Source organism: Lottia gigantea (genome assembly GCF_000327385.1).
Source record: "Lottia gigantea unplaced genomic scaffold LOTGIsca_1, whole genome shotgun sequence".
Classification (NCBI taxonomy): domain Eukaryota; kingdom Metazoa; phylum Mollusca; class Gastropoda; family Lottiidae; genus Lottia; species Lottia gigantea.
Window position 1 is genome coordinate 8,124,366 of NW_008706746.1, and position 22,741 is coordinate 8,147,106.

The 22,741-nt window shown below is 33.7% G+C and overlaps 1 protein-coding gene across 1 annotated transcript; it reads right to left on the reverse strand.

Annotated features, from left to right (window-relative positions):
- Positions 1–8,947: 8,947 nt before the first annotated feature.
- LOTGIDRAFT_102993 (hypothetical protein) lies at positions 8,948–9,328 on the reverse strand (the record flags this gene model as incomplete). The annotated part of the gene is made up of 1 exon (XM_009045909.1): positions 8,948–9,328. One exon carries the CDS (start codon positions 9,326–9,328, stop codon positions 8,948–8,950), a length of 381 nt encoding a protein of 126 aa, XP_009044157.1.
- Positions 9,329–22,741: the final 13,413 nt, after the last annotated feature.

Sequence of the window (22,741 nt, forward strand, 5' to 3'; positions counted from 1 at the left end):
TTATTTTAAATCCAATAAACCCTATTTGCTTCATTTGTAACTTAGATTTTGCTACGGCCCCAGATGGTACCATACACAGACTTTATTCCTGGTTGGTCGTTCTATTTCAGGTCAGATTATTTACACCATATGTAGCGAGTTGTTACCGTACCAAATCGTAAAGTAGAACAAACCGGAAGTGATAGATCTGAAATGTACCAGACATTATTCCCTGGAGACTTTTCTCATTTATACCAGATTGTTTACACAATAAACCAATATGCAGTGAGTTGCTGTCTACCATACCGATGGATCTGCATTTGGACAAACGGAAGTGATAGATCTGAATTTGAGCAATCCCCCTAGAACGCACCTGACGTTATTACTGGTTGATCGTTGATGTTGATACTGCCTTGGATTGTATCGTACGTTTTTCCTGGTTGATCGTTCTATTTGAGACCAGATTGTTTACGTGGTATACCAATACACCATATATGCAGTGAGTTGTTGTCGCAAGATAGAACAAACTGACGGCGATAGATCTGAATTTGATCGAGACACGCTCAACTTTTCCTGGTTGATCGTTCTATTTGAGACCAGATTGTTTACGTGGTATTTAGTGTGTGTTAATTGTTGTGTCAGTTAATATTATAAATAGATATGGATTACTGGTTGTGTTATATTACAGTATCTAGTTCAGGGGTCGATAACCATCAGGTGACATATCATGTATGATCTCGGTAAACACAGCGGATATTTCCTTGTTAGAGCAGGGTTTCAACCATGTTATTTTCTTTTCCATTGTTAGAATAGTGCTGAATATGTTAAATGTTGATTTTCAGTCTCATCAAGTATTTTCAGAAGATGTTCTTTCGGGGTAGGAAGGGTTTTGGCATGAATGATTCTGTTCCAATATTAAAATAGTGCTTGTATTTAAATACAGATCCAAATATTGGTATGAAATCATGTACAAAGGTACCCATTCAATTTATTATTATTAGATACAACATATTGACGACCTATTATTTTCAGCGTTTAGGTTTGATTAACAGAAGAACATAGAACATGAATAACATTCAGTATAATCGAGACGGTTAGAACATTGCCTGTTTCCGCATGAGTGGATTTCTTGGAAGAGCAGTATCAGCAATCAATTACTAAAAGCGTGCGCAGTCTCGGCTACTTACCATGGTATAGCTCGTGGTAAGAGATGGTTGATTAGAGAGCGCACTGATCATAATTTAATATTTAAAAACAAAAGCGTTAGATAAATTGGGAAAAACAAGAAAATGACCAACTTTAACATTATAAAGCCCAGGGATAGACATATTTTAACAAAAGTAGTATAATCATGAGGAAGAAGACAGCGCATGTTCTCATTCAGCATACACAGTATAGGTAAACGGCTACCCCAAACCTGGTCCTTTAGTCAGAGCACGACCTTGTTCTGCAAAATCAGTACTCCAAGATGGAACCCACAGCACTGAATACGTAAGGAATACGTAGAAAATAAAAACCACTTATACGACTTATTTAATTTAAACAATACAACCTATTATTCTAAAGTACAAACCAAATTACTTTATCTAAAATCAATTTACATATTTATTTCTTGTGTTGAAATGATGAAAATTGTCTGTGAGAATTTGTGATGTTAAAGTACGAGTTTGAATTAAAAAAAATGGTGTCTCTAGTATTTTGTTAATTTCATGGTTGCCTTGACTTTGTAAACTTTTGAAATCTATATAAAATGCGTCTGGATGTTTTTTGTCATTTCGTGGGAATTTTCTGTTTTGAGGTAGTTTTGTTACTTTTCATTTTACCTTTTGTTATGGTATCACAGAAGATCGGGTTTCATTTCATTATGTTCAAGCCCTGACTACTGTACTATCACAAACCGATTGCTTTAACGATTGACAAAAGTACAAATGTATTATGTATTTATTTGATATGATAAGGCCGAATACGAAGGAAATTGACATTTATGTCATGTATAGAAAGATTATCGATCAGTCGGGTCTAATAGTGATCATCCGTGATTGATTCAATTACCTCGTACAACACAATACTTCGTTAGTATGGACAGAGCCTTCAATCAAAAATAAAGTCGTTATTATAATATTTATCCTATTACTACATGTTATTATGCTGTATGTATGATATATGATGAGCTGTAGGGTTCCAAGGACAGATTCACTTTCCTAATAATATTGATTATGGGACTCCAATGCAAACTACACAGTCACACAGCCACTGTCATGAAATCTAAGATATCATTATATGGGTAGAAGAAATTTAACCAACCGGAAATGAAAATTTTTAACAGAGGCTTTGTAGCCGGTTATGCTGTTCAGATGGAAGAGGATTTCAGCATAAGTTTCATCTTACACCTTCCATCTAACAATTACCATAGACCACAATTTTATAAGAATCATACGTAGTTTCGTATGGGATTCGTAGCCAATAAATGCAGTTATAATCAACTAACTCGATATAAAGGTGGTATCATCGTACATTCAACAAGAACATAATATATCTTAAAGGAGCAGAACTGATTTGTGTCAATAATAGTAGTTATTGTAACTATTTGGCGTCACTGGTGGTTGGTTGTAATTATATTTAGACACCAGACATAGTCAAAGGATCAGAGCAATTGGATTCTGTAGTGAAATTCGAGTTACTTTAATACTACAAAGATAATTAAATAAAGCACAATGGAGTTGTTTTTTTTTAAATCCAATATAGACATCAAATAAAAAAAAGACATAATTCAGTTTCTTAAAATTATCTTTAATGGAAGTATGTGGCGCCGTATCTTGAAAAGATCTTGTTAGATTTCCATTTTAACGCCACCTTAAGAAAATTGAAAGAAATTGCTGAGAATGTGACACATTTCAACGCGATGTATCTGTGATTCCTGGTCTAAACCACTGCCACTAATTCAAATGACATTCAAATTATCATGCAATTGTTAAGCCACAGCTCAATAAGAATATTAATACCATGACTTGCAGGCTACGTATTCTCGAAACGATTTAAGTGCTAGGAATATCAAGGCATAACAATGGTCAAATATAAAAAGGTCTTTGTATGTAAAGGCATAGCAATGGTCAAATATAAAAAGGTCTTTGTATGTCAAAATAAGCAATGGTCAAATATAAAAAGGTCTTTGTATGTAAAGGCATAGCAATGGTCGAATATCTAAGGTCTTTGTATGTCAAGGCATAGCAATGGTCAAATATAAAAAGGTCTTTGTATGTCAAAACATAGCAATGGTCAAATATAAAAAGTTCTTTGTATGTAAAGGCATAGCAATGGTCGAATATCTAAGGTCTTTGTATGTCAAGGCATAGCAATGGTCAAATATAAAAAGGTCTTTGTATGTCAAGGCATAGCAATGGTCGAATATCTAAGGTCTTTGTATGTCAAGGCATAACAATGGTAGTATATCAGAGGTCTTTATATGTCAAGGCATAACAATGGTCGAATATAAAAAGGTCTTTGCATGTCAAGGCAAAGCAATGGTCTAATATAAAAAGGTCTTTGTATGTCAAGGCATAACAATGGTCTAATATCTAAGGTCATTGTATGTGAAGGCCTAACAATGGTCGAATATCGAAGGTCTTTGCATGTCAAGGTATAACGATGGTCGAATATCAGAGGTTTTTGTATGTCAAGGCATAACAATGGTCGAATATAAGGTCTGTGCATGTCAAGGCACAACAATGCACGAATATAAGAGATCTTTGCATGTCAAGGCATAACAATGGCCGAATAAGAAAGGTCTTTAAAGGCATATCAACCAGCGATATATGTGTTATACCCCGACATACAAAGACCTTTGATAGTCGACCAGCGTTTTACATTGACATACATCGACTATGCATTCAAATACAGTTTCACCTTAATTGATAAATCTAGTGCATCTCCATAACTAATTCTCGTTAATGTAATTTTCTAGAAAAGGTTATCAGTTTTATACCTTCGTTTAATTATCCCATGCATTTCTTATCTTGTGTTACAGTTTTACAGGTTAAAGATTGTTCTTTAGCATCAACATTTCAAAGAGTTATAGTCGTCTTAACATGGCCTTTATTCATTTTTGTCTGTACAGCGAATCTCTAATTATCGTTCCATTATTACATGTACGTATATATAGAGGTGCAAATATTTAGAAAGCTATATTTATTAATAAGCTATAGAGCAATAAAAATAATTTCCCTGTTGCACATTGCCTGGCGTAGTACGTTTTTTCAACCAAATCAGGTGCAGAAAAGTAGGACGTAAAATTCCATTCATTCTTTTCTATTTCCAAAAAAATTCCTCACTTCAAATTAAAATGAACCATTTGTGTTCAATTGCATGTTATACGAACAGAGAGAGCTGTCGACATCAATTAGACAAGCTCAAATTCAAAACGTTGAGTGTAGATAGGTACGTGAACAATGAGACTTGGAAACATGCTTTTCTGATAACGAATTGTACCACGCAGAAACGTCACTGTTCATACTAATACTGGAACACCACCCGTTTCCTTGCTGATGGTCCATTCTGTTTTACCAGATAAAGAAGTGTTGAAAATGTTTTTGTCATATGGATTTTTGGGCGCCTAACACATCTGCTACCCCTACCCAACAACTCTGCTAAAAACCACCGGAGAATCAATACCTGTTCTGTTATCAGAGCGCCGCCAAATGTCGACTGAAATCAATCGTGTGACACTCATGAGTGGTTTAGGGCAGCATCATTACACCTTATTGCTCAGTTACTGTCCGAATAGTAACCATGTTCCACATTCTCAAAAAATGAATTTAATTTTTAGGCGATTTTAGTGTCCCAATATATCTGATAAATAAATCACTAAATGGAAGACATTTAGTATTAGTTCTAATATTTAATCAGATTACTGTGTTTCTTAAAATCCGGACTTATCTTAGTTTAATTTTCAAAAATAAAGATCCGGAGTTTATCTATTGCTATCTACTGGTCCGTAAAGATTCCGAGAACATCCTCCAGGGCTCAGGCTTACTATTCGCTATCTGTCCGTCTGAATCTAATCGCTTGACCCGTCTTTTCCTGGTTAAACTAATAGCCCAGTTTAATGCTCGACTGTGGTATATTATTCTCAATATGATCAGTAAAATAATTGATATGAAGTGTATGAATAATGAATAATTAATGAATGAATGATATTATACCATATGTTACTGGTAGTGAGAAATGACCTAATTACCGAGTCGGTATTCAATTGTACTATTACGGTGGAGTATTTAAGACACAAGGACAACTGTCGTTTAGAGATGAAAACAATGATGAATGACGTGACACTTCGAGCGGAGCGTCCAGCTTGATCAGGACGTGTTTCAGCAATACAAACATATTGAGAGAAGGTGCAATCTTTATGACAATTCGACCAACTACTGGAGCGTCCAGCGTAAACAGAACATGTCCAGCAACACAAACATATTGAGAGAGGGTGCAACTAATTGGTTTAAACAGACCAACCAACAGAGTCCAATACCTGATACATTTCAAAACATTCTTTTGGTTAACGTTTACCATTCGTTGTCGATCGCTTACAACCATGACGACTTTGTCCTGACTGAGCTACCGTAGAATGTCAAACTATATAGAACAGTAAATAATGATATTGAGATACCGAGATCAATGAATGAAATATTCCACTAATTGAATGATGCAGATGACTGCTTCAGAAAATATGCAAATCACATAGGAATGTTTTCAATTAACGATGACATGGTTTGGGACAAAACAGTTTTCAATTTCAGAAATCTAACCATCCAGTTGTTGATGTCTGAAGATGGCGACTTCTAGTAGTTGCTGAAATGAAGCTGATCGCGATGTTAAAGGGATAGATGCACCATTGTGGGGGTTGATTTGAGTCTTGAATCTATGCAAATAGTCTTCAGAAGTACATGTACTGGAAATGTACTTAAAAAATTCCTTCAAAAATATTTCAAACTAGCAATTTCTATTTTTATAGATGCTGTTTCCTTATATGTCAGTCTCTCAAGTAAAGACGACTCGTCTTTTTTAACTTCCAATCAAAGATAATTCTGGACACGTATTCTCTAATCCACCTTACCGCTAAGATGTCCTAAGGTTTTAATTGAAGGCACTGTTTCTTGTATATCCTAGCGCTACGATCGTTTCGAAATACTTTACCAAGGTTTTCTGAAAGTTGCTGATAGAAAGTTCCTCTTAAGAAGTTGATATGAATAAGACTAACATGGTGAACACCTGAACGGCTTGCTTACCATCTCCAAATCGCTCATGATGTTCGGTTGATACAGCATTTGTGATTGTCAACTCAACCCGGCCAGTGTTAAATTTTAAGGTTGTCAACTCAACTAAAATTAATGATTTTATTTTTAGTATTGTCAACTCAATCCGAACAATCTTCACAGCTAATAATATTTCTTTGATTTTTAGGATTATCAACTCAACCCGGTCAACCCGGACAATCCACATAGCTAATAATATTTTGTTGATCTTTAGGATTTTCAACTCAACCCGGTCAAGCCGGACAATCCACATAGCTAATAATATTGAGTTGATTTTAATATTATCAACTCAACCCGGACAATCCACATAGCTAATAATATTGAGTTGATTTTAGGATTGTCAACTCAACTCGGACAATTCACATAGCTAATAATATTGAGTTGATTTTTAGTATTGTCAACTCAACCCGGACAATTCACATAGCTAACAATATTGAGTTGATTTTTAGGATTATCAACTCAACCCGGGCAATCCACATAGCTAATAATATTGAGTTGATGTACACTACTTAATGAATGAAGGTAATGATGTATACGAAGTTCAGGTTTATCAAGTTTATATAATAGAAGCTTGGTCTATTTTAAGAAAGTAAACAAACCTCTTTATAGTCAGATGGGACAAAAAAGAAAACTGGAAAGAAATAACATGACGGACAACCTCCTTGATATTACTGTAAAGAAAGGCTTGAAGAGGATCTGGCCTAATTAAAACTAGCTGTATTTAACTCTTTTATATAGAATGAAGTAACCTTGATTTTTGGCTGTCTGGACCAGTCAGTTACGGTTGCAGTGACCCATTGAGAAAGACACAAAGCGTGGGTAAAAACTTGTATAAATCTCCATATTACAAATGGTATGCATTACTTAAGTATTTATGATATATATCATAATAAAAATAAACTTCTACGAACACACACAATATTATAACAAACGAGGGTCGTATCCAATAAAATGTCTGAGAATAAAGCCAAAAAAGTGTCCATTGACTTTTCAAGGTCCGTGGGATTGAGGTTTGGCCTTATGGCCCATCCATTAAGTGAGACTACGCTACTGTAACAAACATAAATATCTATTAAAAGACTGGCTGGAGACATTGCTTACCAGTGACTCAATCACGGTATATTTACAGCACTAAATAACATTGGAAGATGTTACTCATGAAACCAGCAGGTATCTTCTGATGATAACTGAGTACACAGTAAGATTAAATAATCACTTGTAAGGTTCATTACCTGATGACAGCAGCGTACTTTGTGTGTGGGGTTTGCCAACTCACCAACTAGGAGCATATTGTGGTTAAGGTTTTGTTTTTCACGTATTCTAGTTCAAATATTCAATATTCAGCATCAAAACCCTTTTCATCTACTCAGCTATGGGGTATGTTATAATAAGAATTGTATATTTTATACAATTTACATTATACGACTCAAAGACGATATTTAGCAGTTCCAAAATATCACACACGGTCCCTTATGTAATTATGTAATATTCGCTTTTTCATAGGTAAAGACCTAATGGATTAGTTATATGTTAAAATGAACACAAAATTGCGAAAATGCCTAGACATTTGTCTTGCATTGGCTATCAGTTCAATGACTGAATGAAAATGGCTATTGTCCACTCGGTCAGACCACGATGACTTACCAGCTGTTACAGGATTGGCTATGATGGTGGATCAGTCTAACAAATGGTTTTATAGACCATCATTGTGTGGGTAGTGTATATCTAATATTTATTAATAGGTAATTTTCATTGATGAATGATTTTATGATTTGTGTTGTATGTTTTCATGTTGTGTCAATATAGCACTATACCGCTAATTGCTGCTCGAGGTTATTGGAAGTGGTGCATATGCTTTTTCTACTGATCTATTCGTTTGAGTGTAGAATTACAATAGAAGCTTTCATTTTCTACTAGTCATGTTTTAATAAACCTGATTGCTAACGATTATTTTATTAAGTGCGCACGTTTAAAGCAACAATGGTAGATTCATGTACATATATATGCTAGTGTGGTATAACATTGGTAGTCAAAATGAAATCCTTCCAAAGATCATTGCATTTGCAGATGTATTATTGCATGTATACTTATGTGGCCCTATGGTTTCTTATTTAAATTCTTCTTAAGTTAATTGTAATATTTTCATGTTTTGACTACATCAATTTAAAGGGATTGATAAAATATTTTCTGAATTTTTATGTGTATCTGGGACACTGATAATCAATATGCACCATTCAAATTTTCAATCAGACATCTGTGGTTTCTGCAATTCTACAAAAAATTGTAATAATGCAAAGTGAATCTTTTTTTAAGAAAACCTCTTTACAATCCCTTTAAGCTGAATCTAATGCTTAAGGATGTGACACGATTTACATGTTATTTCTCTGTAATCCTAAGTGTTTCTGCAATAAAGTTTTGAATTGCCTATTTTAATACGCGGAAGCCAACACTGCCATATTTATGATAGTGACTTATGATGCTGTATCTGTAAATGAATGTGTAATAAAATCTAAAAAAAGAGAAGACCATTTGCTTTGGTAGCATATATGTTTTTTTTCTATTTTACGATATACTTGCTGTTAGCCCAATGTGATAGTGAATAGCGTATAATATATATATAAATAGTTGTAGAACATAATTAGATTGTTATCATATTTTTCTCTTCAGTAGAATACTTTTGAAATATATTGGTAATAGTAACTAACGTTTGTTATGCATATGAATAAATAGTAAAATAAACAACTGAACAAAAAGATAAAATGTTCACTGACCTGTTTATCCAGATCTTTGCCTTTACTTGCTGTAGTCGATGTAATAGCTCTGTCACAATAACTACCCTCTAGGATAGCCACACCAGATGGTCTGGTAGCAGTGTCATTCTCAAAATAAAACAGAAAGTTCTGGTACAGTATAAAATATCTCAATTGCCACTTTCCAGTGTCCGAACTTTTCTTATAAAGATATCCACAGATTGTGTTTTCTTGTTTGGCCTTCCCTGCCAGATACAGCAGTTGGCCATCGTTTATTCTTATACCCTTTTGCATTGTGTTAGGCAACATTGGTTTGAAACCTTTCAACTGTAATGTTACAATCGCCACTGTTCCACGATTCAATGACAAACGCCTTTGATCAGCAAAAATAATAAACAAGTTCAAAAGAATGAAACAAGTTCAACAATGTTCAGTATCCACTTCGCTAGAATAACAAATAACAATCAATCCGAAGTGGGATGAGAAAAAATGGAATTTAGGAAGAAAATCTCGGCACAACGATAAGATAAATATTAAAAAATATTTAAAAAATATAGGAATGAAGTAAAATCCAAAAATATGAACACGGATTTAAATCCAAATTTTAAACACGAAAGAGAAAATATGTAAAAAGTAAAAAATATAGATAAAATTCCAAAATTCTTAGAGAAAAAACAACACAGAAATACTCCAAAATATTCTGGAAAAATGCAAAAATGTTTAAAAACAGCAAATATTAAATGATGGTATAGGCATGAAACGTTTTGAATTGCCTTATGTGGCCGCCCACCTTCAAAACCACGTTCCCGTCCACCTTAACCAATAATATTAGGTTCTAAGGTCATTTTCGATAAAAAGACAGTCCCAACTCGAAATCCACAAAAATAGTTCACAGATCCTTAAAATCTACACCACCACTTCCGATATTGGTTACTGCATACTATCGTTTGTTGAAATACACCACAGTCAGTGAGCCTCTCTATTTCATAAAATAAACGTTAAATGGTAAAATGATAATAATAAATGGATTGAAGAGTAATTAAGTATATAATATTCCACTATAAACAATATAAGCAATTATTTTAAAATTCAATAATACACAGCCTGTGACTGATATTGAAATATAGTTTATCCCCTTTCAACCATTGATTTTTAATAAATAATCATCGATTGTTGACACTTCACCTTATCTCTAAGTTCCTTCTTGAACCACTTGAGTAATGTTTACAGTTTATATACCGCCAAGTACACTGATCCTTTTTTAGTCTTTACAGTTCCATTATAAATCAGGTTAGGTCAACGTTCAACCAAAATTATGGCTAGAACTGTTAGAATTTCGCAAAAATCTGGAAGATTCGGGAATTGCTCTGGTAATCAGGTAATCAGGCTAGAGGTTCAACTTCAAAATTTCTGAATCACCGTAAGATAATGAAGAACTTTAATGGTACTGTACTGTAGTTTACCTATTCTATCCACTGTTTGGCAGAGAATATCTGTTGATGTTGCAATATGAAACTTTAAAGACACACAAGGTTGATATCTCACTGTAAGTTTCTAGCAGTTCATTGAAAATCCTGAACGTTTTGAATAAAATTTCGGAAAATTTCAGGACACATACAATTGTATTAACTTAAATTGCACGAAATCCACTCTAATTCCAATACGGTGGTACTAATCTGTACCAATTGTCCAATAACCAGACGATATGTGTCATATATACACAACAAAATATAAACCTTATTGAATCCTTCACGTGGTCCCAATATCCAGAAAACTATAGAGCTTATTGGGAGTCCTGTACGTATCTCTAATATTCAGAAAAAAATATAGACCTTATTGCGTACTTCGTATGTCTCGAATATCAGGAAGAACAATAGCCTACGTCATTCGCGTATCTCCAATTTCCAAAAATAAATGTATGTTTCACAGTTTGTTATTATGACTATTAGGTGTAAATTATAATTAATAACTCTATGTAATAACTCTTATAACGGCTAGTTATAAACAAGGACATATAGACGTTAATTACCTCAGACTGTTGTTTACATATTTATCTATAAAACTAATTAAACAATAAATAAATAACTGGAATCAATAATGCCTCGATATCTACCATTGTCTTACTCCTTGGCACTTTAAGACTCAGGAATTACTAATTCTACTAAAGTCACATCTTGCATTCCGGGTACAGATATTTTAAACTTTTAAAAAAATTGCTAAACTCTTTCCAACAGTTACATTCAATTCTGTAACTAATTGCTATATAGATATTTTAATCACTTTTCCACAAACACTTTCATTAGCAATTCAAAACAGTATTAGATATTGTTATAGAAGATTATAAATCTGAGGTAGCACTATAATATAAGCTGTATGGTTCACCATATACCATTTTCAATCACATTTAATTCTTCGTTAAATCTATAATCACGACGAGCACTGCGTATAGACTTCAATAACACCTCATTCATGTTTTAAATGTTCCTTAACAACTATGTGGTATATTCCAATAATCTGAATTGAGTGAAAATACATCAATATGAACACTTGTTTTCCATTTAATATATCATATCATATGTCACGGTAATCTAACCCTTCATAATATAAACTCAATCAATGCAATATGTCGCACGATAATTAAACGTTTCGACAATATACAGTTATTATTCAAACACCTTTGCCTCTTTTCGTTAATGGTTTGAATTGTGCATGCATGTAATTTTAAAATGCAAATTCAGCATATTGTAAGTACATATTTCCTACTAACAGAGCGAGTTTTATATATACATAAAAGGTACATAAAAGTGTTTTGATAGTTCACATACGAACGTATAAAACTGTCAAGAAATGGGAGTAACTACTAACAATGACACACTAGAGAGAATGACCTGGTATATCTAGTTAGGACTGTTACAATGTTATGCCAGACGTTACAGAAAAGGTCAACCAGTTACAATATAATTCCGGCGTTACAATTTTGTTAGATGCTATTGTAGATGTTACAACTGTATTACAATATAATTTCCCTGGTAACAGATGTAATATTATTCCAAACTTTGAGCATAGGTACAAAAATACTCCGAGAATTAAAATGTTGCAGTTACAATGTAGCTCTATAAGCTGAAGTGATATGTGTTTTCAGAGGTTAAAAAATGGGTGCATTAAATGCAAAATGTTCCGAACCAGTTCATAAAGGTATAAAACAATTCCAAAATTACTAGACGTTGCAATATGATTTCAAAAGTAACAGGTAAGTATGATATAAGATGATTTACCAGTTGGGGTTTATTATATTCTTTATATCTGTGTCTTGAATAATCGCAATAAGACTCATTAATAACGGATTTATAGGGTGCTTAGCACTCTATTGTATTCCATCTAAAATACGTCACCAATCTGCTAATCACATGTTATAAGTTTTACAGTTTGCAACCTGACCTTTGCAACGATTAAGCAGGCATTGATATAGTAGTTTGAGAGAATATAATGTGTTCACAAAACTACTTGGATTTCAATTAAATATCGCCAAAGCCGCTTCGTAGCAGACACCACAGCAGTAGGAACGTATGAACGACCACACACACATTTATGGAAGTCGGACATACAAGAAAAGTGTTAAATCTTTCACCTTGAACTAGCCATTTTATTAAACGTAATAAAAGTGCGACACGTATAAATGAAAGTTGAAGTTATGCATAAATACCTATTTCAATATGCAGTGAAGCGTAGACAAAAGTTTTAATCCAATTCATAAACTTTATAAAACTTCATTATTCCAAATCAAATCTACACAAATTCCTTACACATTAGAAAACGGATGTCAACACACGTAAAGCAATCCAAATATTGAAATAAGGTAAAAATTGACGACGTGAGAAAAGTGACATTTATTTGTTGACGGCGACACTTTTAATTCAAGCAAGATCGTGTAGATATAAGTTTCTCTACTAACACAAAACGAACAGGTAGACATACATCAGTATCTACATTATATATATCCCGTTATTATGCTCTATACACGCACTGTACATTGTTATATATAAAAGTAGATAAATAGCAGTTCTAGTTGTCGTGAGCTTGTCACTGCCTCATCTATTCTCTAGTATTGTCAGAGACAGCTATTGTATATGGCCTGCCATCCAGCCTGTCAACTAGTGTATCTTGTCTCTAGCAGATCGTGCTACTATCACCGCTATATAAATATATAGTTGTTACGTCGATAAACTCTGGTAATTATTATAGGTAAATTATAGTTACATTATGACGAGTTGTGCCGAACATAAAACTTCGTGTTTTCACTGTTAACAGTGATACAATTAAAGCTATACATAATTCATAGATCATGCACATGGAATGAATGGATCGAAGCTTTACGTTCTACTTTCTTGCACCTGGCTGGGTCATTGTAGACAGTGTGCAGTACGAGATGTATTTCCAAGAAAGCGGGAACAGCTTTCACTATTTCGATTTCCAAATGACGAAAGATCGTTCAATAATCGTTTGGTGGTGGAATCAAAGAAGAGCATAAACGCGCGAAGCAGAATGTTCTACAAATGTATAAACCTAAAGTGTGTCTTTGTAAGTCTTTACTGGTATTCAAAGGCTAAACGTCGTGATCCACTGATATTAAAGAGAGGAAATGAAAGTAGGAGGTCTAAATCTAACATCATACAAAACTTTTGAAGACCAATATTACTGGACTGATTGAGATGATTACTTAAGATACCTAGGATGGCACTGCTCCATGCATGCGCTCATAGGCAGGGTTTCTAACTTAAATGGGTACCAAAACTGTGCAATCTATGCAGCGAGTTCGCTTAATAATATCAACCATGACAGCTATTGACATTTTCTAAATCAAGGGCATAGTATGACATCAGTATTAAAAATACTTAAAACTTGTTTAACTATTGAATACTTTGATCCTTATTAAAAACGATACTAGTGTAAGACTGGTTAATCTAATAGAAACATTGTTGATGTGTAAATTACACTACACTGCAAAATCGTCAATATTTCCTACCATTTCAGAATAGAGAGGATTAGATACAATCCCATAGTCTTTACTTTATATGACATCGTGTCTATCTTACCAGCAGATTGGGATGTTGGCATAAGGAGTAGTTGCTTGCGACACCCTCAGTGGCAGAACTAGATAAGTGGGGTCCTTCTCATGGACATTTTGTGTTCTCTGGCATTTTGAGACTCCTCTGGAAGTCAATTTAATGTCTGTTAATGGCAGATTTAAATATTTTCAGTCTGTTGTTAATGCTATTTCACTCTTTTATATATTACTGGTTGCTTAGTTTGATTATAATTGTAGTCTGTAAGAGAAGTAATTAGATACTATTTAGGAGTAAGGTCCGTAGACAAGGGTCAACCAGTCCTTACCGAAGTTAAGCCACTTAGTATTAAAGGTAGTGTTGCTGAACAATATAAAGATTTTGGTTACAAAATCATAAAGCCCGAGAACCATTTCTATTTGAGAAGACTAATTAAGATATAATTTGATCTCTGAAAGCAAAGTGGAAACTAGTTAGAAATATTTACACACCATGTACATCAAAATTTGGCTGCTTGAAATTTTTTAGTTTTCCAAAGTAATTCAGCGTGATTCATGCTCTCATGTTAATTTATTTATAAATTGTTACAGTAATAGAACAGTTTAAAAAGGTGAGACTATAAGTTTGTGCTCCAATGGTTTGATACCGAGGAAATCTTGCCTTGACCCTAGAATTATTACAGGTAAATGGTAAGTGCGAGTGAACTGTCTGTCTCAATAACATTACGACCACTCTTACACAGTGTTTATAACGTTTTGTAACGTCTGGTAACAGGTGCGCGGACAATTTTGCAATCAATTTATAAAATATCACCTTATAAGATTATATATCGTTCAGACTTGTTTGTTAAATATACCAAGTTATAATGAAACGGTTTCAATTTTTAATTAAGAATATAGAATCAATACATCTACTTGTCTGTGAGAATTTTTAATTATGGAGTCGAGTTGCTATCTTAAACTCGGTTACGTTAATTACCGATATCATTAGTGTATCGTCTAACCGATATTATGACCATTAGATGATATCTTGCTGCCACTATGCGACTGAGCTTGGCAACAAGTTTTATAGATTCGGCATATGACAACAATGCATGGACATTGACATTGACGAACCTTTGTCTTTATACTCAGGATCAATCTGCAGTCTGACCAATCTGTATTGCTGTAGCTCAAGATATGTCGTTGCTGATATTTTTTTGGATTGGTGGTAGGCAGTGTATATGAAGGTGCTCAACCACCATTATTATTACTTCTCTTAATCATTAGATATTCAAATAACATTACCAATTGATGTCCCGGCCAAATAACCAATCCCATGAATAAAATATACTTTTAGCTATATAACACAATTATCTAACATTGTGTGTGTGTGGGGTTGGGAGGGGGATTCCTCCATGACCACATTGTCCCGTGCACCCCTGTTTCTAAAGAACTGTTAATGAAAACATAACGGATAAATTATTATTGGTTCCCTTTTTAGATATCCACAAAAACTTTCTCTATTCAACAAAATTATCAGGAGATCGAATATTTCCCACCCACCCTCCCGTGTCCTTTGGACCTGTCAAAGAAAACATACAGTAAATGATAGATTACTATTTGTTCACTTCCTTGACGATACTCTTTAAACATCAGGGGGACAGTATGTTCTATTCAAATACCCTAACTATACAAACCTATGATTCCCGTGTTCTTTGAGCCTGTCAAAGGATACATTACTATTTGTCCCTACATCAAAAAGCCGAGATGTAATTAATCTAATTACCAGCTACTCACTTCCAACTTTTATTGTTTCCACGTCTGGGTCGAACTTTTATGTGAATATCATGAAATAACTCGATAAAAACCTACCATTGAATCTCAGGGGCAGGACGATTGATTTATACTAGTGTGTATCTAGCCTACTGTTGTACGTTTCTAAACAATAGAACGGAATTTTAATGATACCAATGATGTACTTATAAACTTTTCAAAACAACAGACAATACTTGTAGAGTTATTCTGGTATAATACCCCCCTATTCTTTCCACCTCTTGCGATTTTTTTTTACCAAGAGAGGTTAACTGCGACCCACAAAAATAACTGGCAATACTTTGTTAAAACAACCAAATTGCACACGACACAGACATTCGATGAAAAATTTGCGCATCTTCTCAAAAGGACATCAAATCAGCTTTGTGTCTTCCAGATAAATCTGAGTTTTCCTTTTTCTATTACATATTACTAGAAAAGAAACACGGTTAACAACACTCCAACAAGATTGTTTTGTTTTTCCTAGCTTTGTGTCATTGCTTCAAAGAACAAATATTTCTGTGCAGTCAAAGAGAAATACTTGTCAGTGTCGGTTGGGTTGTGATTGATTGCATTCATAGACAAAACCTAAACTACAAAACTTAGAAATGAGAGGAAATGTAGCTATGCGTATAATTTCAGTAATTTTTTGGACTTACGTCTTATGATTTTCTTAGATTTGCCTGACTCTGACAACAAACACGACATTGCCAAAACTAAAGCGTAATTTGTTTGTTTATCCGATCTGTGATTCAGGTCAGATAGTCTTTTACTTCAGCTCTAGTGAAAGTTCAAAGCCTTTGTGTAACACAGTTCATTAAGAGTTGTGTTTTTGTCAGAGCTTTGTCGAGGAATCAAGCTGTGTTTTTCCGCTATTGAAAGTGAAATTAGCGAGAAATAAGAGAAAATTGTGAGGCTTTTATTGTTATTTCCCTGGAAACGTGAACTTATTAATTATTGATGTGTGGTAATGGTGAACTAGATATCTACCAATCTTTAAACTTGTCTCTAGTCCATCTTTAATTTCTCTCTCTCTATCTTCACTATTCTTAATATTTATCAATCTTTAATTTTAAAAACTCATTACGGACTGATAAATAATCACAATATGAAATATTACACACTACTATTATTCTAACATGAATAACTTCTACAGAATAATTGAATGGTTTCCGCGTGTTTTTATCTTCAAAGATTAATTGGTACACCATAGCAGTGTCCAGTATTACACGTAGACGATCTGATTTAGAGTATGTGTCCATGTCAAACAGAGCATTTGCAGTATCTTAAAATCCAATTCTTAAAAAGACACACACGTTGTTGTGAATTGTCTACAAAGAGAACTCCATACTCTTGTTAGCGAATAGTCATTAGGAAGGATTAGACATATTCTGTTTACTGCAGATTATAATTCAGAACCTTTTTTCACCATTGCAAGCCTATAATACTTATGTTCATTGCTATCCGTAAAGCTAAATCTGTTGCAGAGGGTTACAGCAGAACTTTCACGAGAAACAGTTTGATTTGGGTTATTATTCACCGGACTGTTGAATAGTTTGATTGTTATCTTACAAAAACATTAGATATCACCAGCGTCAATTGGCATAATAACGTCACCGTCACCTAACGTATATTGTTGTTGTAGTATCTACTTACAGACAGCATATCTAATATTCCGGGGTGTGGGGGTTACCATCACCTTCATCTGAATTCTATTCCGGAAAATGGTTCACTATTGATAATATTCTCAACATGCAGACAAAGGATAATAGAATTTGTTAAGTCTACTAAATTTTCCTTTGAACACCAAATATTATGTTTATAGGTAACAATATTATTTCTTTGTATGTACATTGGAAGACACCAGGTTACTGTCCACTAGAATTGACTCTGGCGCAATGTCTGGAACATTATATGTTACCCAGTAATCGCTACCGTATTTATTACCAATATGTAATGTAATATCAGCTGGTTAGATTATAGAAAATAGAGATTGATACGAATATTTGACTTGAGACAAAAGACATTAATTAATCAATTTCTAAGAGATCGTAGAGTTTTAATATTTGCTCCCATTTCAGAGCCGAGGTTATTGTCAGGGCAGTCTGAGATAAAAAGATTCTTTTACCAAGATAAATGCCCATAAAATGGCAGATCAATTACTGATCTCTCGATATTAGTATAAGTAGATTATCGCCCTTGCTTGATAGATTTAGTCTTTTGGGAAAATTCTGAAAACCACGGAAAAGGTGAGGTGAAGGGGGAGGCGACAAACGACCAATTCCATTACTACAACTAAACACCATTTTCCATTGCCCCTCCGAATGTATTACTTTCCCCTACTAACAAACAGAACTGGCTACGAACCTGTTTCCCACGATTTTGTTCAAGCCTCTGAAAGCTATTTATTTGATAACGCAATGAGTAGAAGAAGTTTCAGACCTGAATAATGACAATCAACAGTCCACGACTTTACCATCATGTCCTTGTTTTGTCCTGTCACAATTCATAAATATTTAATTTCTCCCATTATAAACTTAACGTCTGAACACACAAACGACAAATCCACAATTTCAATTATTCATTTTGATTCAATTGCTTATATGGTAAAATGTTGCCTGTACAGAAAAAAGATAGCATGGATATTTTGACTAAAGAACCTAAACAGACTTTTCTAATCTATGTATGTGATTCGAGGAAACTTATACACTGTAGTTCTTATTAATACCATTCCAATTTACAGAAAAGATTGACAAAGTTTTTTAAGTCACTAAGGCAAAGCGACATGAATTCTATTAAACTTTGTACCCTCTGAAGGAGTGAAAGCTTTGTATGAATGTAATGCAAATTAGAATCGTACAAGGCATACATAATCACATAACTCGTACTTGTGCAGAAAAATTATAACAGAGCTTAAACGTGTCATCGGTCAAAATGTTTTCGAGACGAGGGGTGGAGAGGGAGGAGGATAACATATTTTATTAGCCCTCTGTAAGATCCCGTGCTTTCATCACTCCCACCACCAGCAGATGACCTGCTGTGTGTACACGGGTCTATTTAGAAAGTTTGAATTAGTTTGAATTAGATTGTATCGACTTGTATCAAGTGATTGTTATGATGATAAGAGATTTAAGTATTATAGTAACTAGGAAACAACTGATTTCATTGCAAACATCAGTAATAGGACTCCTTACAATTAATATCATCTATCTCATTATTTCCATCTAGATTTTAATGATTTCTCTCTTACAGAGGGTTGTCTTCGTCTTCGAAATTCAATCTTCTTTCCGTATCACTATGCCTTTTCTTACTTTTACTTACGGTCTAAATAGAATATAATCCAAACCCATAACAGGCTCTCACTTTAATTCTTGGTTTTTGCTATTGTCCTTAACAATTTGAACTTTTATTCTCGTTTTTTTATTCAACAATCCTAATGGAATTTGATCCTATGTTCTTAACAATTTTTTACTTTTAATAATCGATAAACATTTGTCAAGGTTTCCTTCATTGAACACTTCGTGGCGTTGTCAATTTTGCAGCAGCTCAGTCGGGTGCATTAAAAGAGACGTTAATTTCTTTTCTCAGAAAAAAAGTCCTTCAAATAATTTTGTTACTTAATTAATTTTATTTTATTAATTAAATTTTCGTTTGAATCTTCTATGGTTTTATATTATATTTACTTTAAACGACATATAATTGAATGAAATGCTTCACAGAGAACAAAAACACGGAACACAAAAACGGAGGTTTATTTTAATCGGATTGCAGTAACAATAAATTGTTTGTATTTGTAAGCTTTAGAAGCTTTAGTTAGTGCAGTTAGCCCGCAGAAATATACGAATAAATCTATAATGCGTGATAAATAACAGAGAAAATAACTCAAATTGATAGATTTTGTAAACTCAAATTTACAATTTGATAAAACTACAGAGAAAATATATTATAAACGTTATTCACCGGAAGGTCATCGGGAAATTTACAGGTAAATCTACAATTTGATAGTGTAATATTTCTGGGAGATCTTTAGTGTAAATCTACTGATCTAAAATATGAACGTGAATCTAGGATTTGAAAATAGTTTAAAACTCAAAACTAAAATAACTTAAAATAAAAGCTTCTGATAATCTACTGAAGTATAAACATAAATCTATGATTTGGAAATTCTACAAAATAATGAAATATATATCACAAACGTACAATTCAGGAAGACATTGCTAACCTGTCGGAAATCTACATTTAAATCTACAATTTGATAATAAACCATATAGTTAAATTTCTTAAAGAGAGCGCGTGATAATCTGCTGGAAATCTACAATATTTTTCAGGAATAAAGTGATAACCCGCGGGAAATCTACATTTAAATCTTCAATTTGATAATTCTACAGAGCAAAATAAATCATCTACCCAAATTTATTAAAAAAAAAATGTCTTTGTTTCAGATTTCACGAGATTCAGAATTAAAAAAAAATAATTACAATAGGGAAAATGAATATTGATAAAGACCACAAAGGTCTCGTCAGAGAGTAGATTGAATTCTAACACTTTAATACAGAATAGATGATAAATGAGCGAGGAAACGTGAAATGTACAATGAATTATGTATAGATTGTAAACACTGGAGAACAAGAATCGCTTTACACCAGATCTACGTTATAGGTTTATCTTCTCTTTGTGAATAACCACAATGAACCAGATACAATCGTAATTATGAAAGGCTAACTAAGATCATAGAAAATGAAATGAAATGGAGTTTTACATCCTACTTTTCGGCATGTAATTGGTCATATAAAGTTGGATGGAAGAACCAAGCAGAAAAGGCTGTATCAAACCAGGAAAACTGTTATAAATGCATGTTGTCTAACTGACTGTCGATCTCCGTAAGGAACGAAACATTTTTGTATTATTAAAGTATAGCCCCAATCGTCTCTCCTATATATCATATAAGGTCTGATGTTATTGGTAACGGGACATGGTGCACGCGACGAAGAATTTCTTTCCTCATTACTCGCTGCATGTCATGGGGAGTCGAAAGGTAACTACATATATGGTTGTTTTTGGTACATTCGAATATCACAGTATCCCTCTTCGAAGTAGGAGCTTGTTACATTGGCATGCTGAGAATATATAAATGAACGGCTATGTTGAGTTGTTTGTCTCCAAATGTAAAACAAAAGTATGTAAGAAACTAAGTTGGAAATGGTTTTAAAACTTCTATTAGAGGATTTAATGACACTGAAATATTTTATAACGAAATTATAATAGATTTCTTGATCGCATGATTTTCAAATAATAATAAAAAGACTGATTTATATAAGATTTTTATATAAGCATGTTTTTCCAACCAGTGTTGAGCTGTCGAAAGGTTATATATTGTTTTTGTAACACGTTATAAATTAATATAAAAGGTTTTAAAGTACGTAAATGATCCAGAATTAACAGAAAACGCTGGTGGTAAAAGAGTCAACTAAACAGATTATGATATAATATTGGTAGGATGAATAACATTTTCAGGACTTTCCTTTGAATGAGTGAATTATTGATTACTGATGTCGTAAGAACTTGATCGATAATGGAGTTATGATGAAATTTATTCTTTTCTAAGAAATGTCAAAAAATTCATTCTCTTCATTTTCGTTCCAAAATTTGTGTGGGAATGCAAAAAAAGCAAATATAATTTCAAATTTTTTCTGGGGGAATAACTCCAGACCCTCCTAGATAGGACTACGACTTTGCCGATTCCACGGATCTCCCACTTTGGGAATGCCAACCCCGATTGTTCCAGGAGGCTGTCGCCACAATTGACACCAATTTCGTCTGGAGAGGACAAGCGTCATATTTGTAACCTATATTCTATGAAGATGAGTAGCAGGTGTTCTAGAATTCTATATTATCATCAATACAGTAGATTAACATTGTAATGTTCCCATTTGTTACTTTAATGACAACACGAGACCATTATTTCCAATCTAATGAATTGAATCCTTTTTTCAGTCACGCGTAAAGGTGCGAATATACCAAGTCCGATACGGTATACGGGACGGGATTATCGATACAGGAAGATATAAAAGAAGAAAGCATTGCTTCTTGTATTTTCTACAGTACCTTACACCAGACCTCGTCTCTTCACATCTTAAGAATGCTACTTTGCATCAAGTCTAGATTGCATGCGACTATATTCCTTTGTCTTGGGTGCTTCAAATCTTCCACATCCTTTGATATATTGCGATAAGTAGGACTGACCACTGCTGTGTGCACTGGGGGCAACTTGATAGAAAAAAATGTTTGCTTTAAATTCTGATGCCAATGTTCCAGGCACATTCTATTTGTCAGGATTTGATAATTTAATCTCTCATGATAACAACGCTTATGAGAGTTTTTCTTTTTTCTAGTGATCTATAATGTATGACCCTCTATCGTCTCTTTAATCTAACCAATTGTGGAAGAGATCCAATATCGTGTATGTCAGCCTTTAGCCAATGAGTTATAAAAATCGTCTGAACATCTCTGAAGAGTTGACAGTCATTATTAAGTCAAGTGAATTTATTTCTTAGTCAAACGAATAAAGATTATTGTGATTCTAACGATTTTTTAGTCGCTTCGTTGAAAGTAGGCCATGTCAGTATCACACACGACAACCACAGTTCATCCACAGTCTGAGTAATATTTCAGCTGTGAAAGTCAACATTCCTGTGTCTGGTATAGAACGAACCAAGATTTAAATTACAAGACATGGGGATAGTTTTGTATATAATAGCTTAGTTCGACTTGCTATTGACGGTAAATGCACCAAATCCGCCTACTGACTACTACAATCTGCTGGGTTAGATGGTGAGGAGGACGTATTCTCA